The sequence below is a fragment of the Camponotus floridanus genome, unplaced genomic scaffold (assembly GCF_003227725.1).
Source record: "Camponotus floridanus strain SB8 unplaced genomic scaffold, Cflo_v7.5 scaffold36, whole genome shotgun sequence".
Classification (NCBI taxonomy): Eukaryota; Metazoa; Arthropoda; class Insecta; order Hymenoptera; family Formicidae; genus Camponotus; species Camponotus floridanus.
The window spans coordinates 1,566,629-1,569,638 of record NW_020229503.1 but is presented as its reverse complement, the minus strand read 5'-3'; the positions used below and the strand labels follow the sequence as shown (position 1 = coordinate 1,569,638).

The 3,010-nt window shown below is 37.6% G+C and overlaps 1 protein-coding gene across 1 annotated transcript; it reads right to left on the bottom strand.

Annotated features, from left to right (window-relative positions):
• Positions 1 to 257: 257 nt before the first annotated feature.
• On the bottom strand, positions 258 to 2,531 carry LOC112638745. The gene is made up of 2 exons (XM_025410949.1): positions 695 to 2,531; positions 258 to 326 (listed from the first exon to the last, which is right to left on the bottom strand). The coding sequence occupies exon 1, from the start codon at positions 2,434 to 2,436 to the stop codon at positions 697 to 699; it is 1,740 nt and encodes a 579-aa protein (XP_025266734.1). The 5' UTR covers positions 2,437 to 2,531; the 3' UTR covers positions 258 to 326; positions 695 to 696.
• Positions 2,532 to 3,010: the final 479 nt, after the last annotated feature.

The following is a 3,010-nucleotide window of genomic DNA, read 5'->3' as shown; positions in this document are numbered from 1 at the left end:
ATTCGACTACCCGGCTGTTTACTCCATAGATTATAAAGCTCTTATCTTCATCCCTTCAATTGTTATTACGCCTTCAATCGAAGCAGAGAGAGTTAAGGGTTATACTATCCAGGCGCACTGAAAAATGAACGTTTTTTTGGGAATTTTTTTCTTGGAAACTATTCAATGGATCAAAATGAAATTTTGAGGCTTTATTATACATGTTTTGAGGTATATAAAAAAATTTTTTATTATAACTTTTGATACAAAATGGCAAGTGGTAAACGGAACATGTGTTTTTTCCGAGGAGCGAATCTGCGTACATCATAACATTCTCCGAACAGCACCTAGAGCAAAAAAAAAATTTGTCGTTAATCTACATTAGTTTTGCTAGGGAAGTACCCACGATTATACATTTTTATCAAAAATTCGCAAATTGGCGTCAGTTTGAACTTTTTTTTCATTTTTTCGCTAAAAATCGACTAAATTGTTAATAACAATTTTAATTATTTATCAATCTTAAAAAGCGTGTGTACTTCCTTAGATAATTTATCTAAGAAGTTACAGTTAAAATTTCAAGTGAATTCGACAAAAATTGAGCGAGTTACAGTGTACGCAGTTTTGAAAAATGTAGTTTTGAGAAAAACGCATTTAAAGTTTCAAAACGTATTTACTATATGAAATATTTAAAATATCGGCTTGGCAATTTTTTTACCTTTACTCTGCTATCCCAGCACCATATAACTGTCCTTCCAAGCATTCATTTTGCTCTTCTGCTTCTTTTCTGAGCGATGTAAGGTCCTTCCGAGCGCTTTTTCGATGTTTTGATGCTGAGCGGTTTGCGGTTTTTACTCGACGTTCATCAGTTTCCATGATAAAATTGTATAATTCAGAACTGATCCTCAGCTGAAGTGTGCTCATGACATCTAAAAGTCCTCGAAAACCATCGTTGTATGTTATGACAGCAATATCAGTGGCGATATCAACTACTGCTTTATCGCTGGAAATTACTTTTGGCGCAATAGTCCAAACGAGGGCATTGAGGCTTTCATTAGCATTTTGAGTGAAACCTCCTAAGCAACGGGAAAGAAGATCGTCTCTTGTCAAATCTTCATAAATTTTCTGAACGGCATCGAAAACTTGCATTGGCATGGCCGGTTTATGAGTATATACAGCGAGAGTATGCGAGGCTTTCGCTCTTTGCCAAGAACACCAAAAATCTTCTCCTACTGGACACTTGTCGTGTTGAGGCTTTTCATCTGAAGATATTTTATGGTATAACGTAGCATAGATCTCGTTGCGCATGTTCTCCACTGAATCTGTATTTCGACGTATAGCGAGACCATAATACACACTTAATTCATCGATCAATTTACCAGTCAACTTGCCTCGACCTCCAAGATTTTTAACTTCTTTTTTTAAATTACGCAGTCTCGTTCCAAGCCTTTTTTGTACATGTCCAATACATTCTTTCTTGGTAACAGCAAAATTACCATACGGCTTGGTATCTTGAATACTTTTGAATGTTTTGCTGTCACCATCTTCGATGTAATAGGCGTATCGAACGTTATACGTGGACTCGGAACGCGAAAACATTTGCACGACTGCGTCAGGCTCCATTTTCCCTGCACTTCCGCTATGATTTGCATTACAGTTTGGTTCGTGTAACTCGTACCATTCATCATACTCGGCGGTGCCCTCCTTTTTCTGCCAATATTCACACTCTTTGCAGTACTTTGATTTCACACAAATATCTATAACTTTTCCTGAAAACCAACCAATCAAACTTGCGAAGCCATAGAGAGAAGAGAAGCCGCGCTTTCTCCACGAGCCGTCTCCCGACACTGTTAGTCCCTCAAGCTGACTTTTTTCAACAGAAATTTTCTTTTCCTCCTCGGCAGCTTTCCGTAAGACTTTTGATTTTACAGCGTCCGTTGCTACAGCTATACTTTGCACGATTTCATCATACGACTTTTGAAAGACCGGTTTTGGGAGGCACATAAAGGCGTAAAATTTACTTATTCCTCGAATTCCGATACCAATAAGTCTCATAGCCAAAGTGAGCCGTCTATTTACATCGTAAGCATGACCATTAATTAAGGGGCTACTGTCAATAGTTGTATTCCCGCACTTTTCACACACAATAACAAGCTTGAATCCAAGGCCACGTTTACACGACTCCAAAAAAGTCACACTACCTCCGCATTTTTTACATGCTAGAATTTGCGACAACGTGCTAAAAACAGCAAGAAAATTGATGATTCGATAGCCAAATGCAGCATCCACTTCAGTATCATTTTCTGCTGTCGAAAATTTCATTTTTTTTGCTAGCCTACAAACATCTTCAGTGTCGCCTTCGAAGCTGTGACGGTTGGGCGGCTTCCTATTGGCGATTCTGCTCCGACTAGCACGAGTAGAGGACCCTCTCGTCCCTTTTTTATATATTTTCTCACTCATTTTTATAGAAAACAAAATAAACACTACCGTAACGTTTATGAGCGCGCAACTCGGAGTAGCACGTGGAACTATTTACTGCGTGTTTATTCGCAGTCTAACGGTTATTGTAGCGTCCAATATGGCTTCTCTGAGATTTATTAATGCCATCTATATGTATTTTGAAGAAATTAAATTGATTTCTACCGACAAAAATTACCAACAAGCTATAATACATTTAAAATGCCGCGCGCAGGTGAGCGGCCTTTTTAAACGTTTAGGAGTGCTCGAAGTTATCTTGTTAAAAATAGTTTATTGATTTTCCCCGACAAAATAGTGTTTGCATATCATTCTTGGATAGTTTATGCATCATTTAAGCCAATAAAAAAAAATTGAAAAAAAAAATTTGCTGGGTAGTATAACCCCTTAAGAACGCTTCTATTCCTCAAATTATTTTTATGGAAATTTATGAGTCTCTGATTGCTTCCTGCACATGTTTCTACACCGACGCTTCCAAAAATAATTCCAATGATTATGTTGGATTTGCCATATACTCCCCCTCCCTTCTCTTACAGTTATTATTTAAAACTCAGCCTTA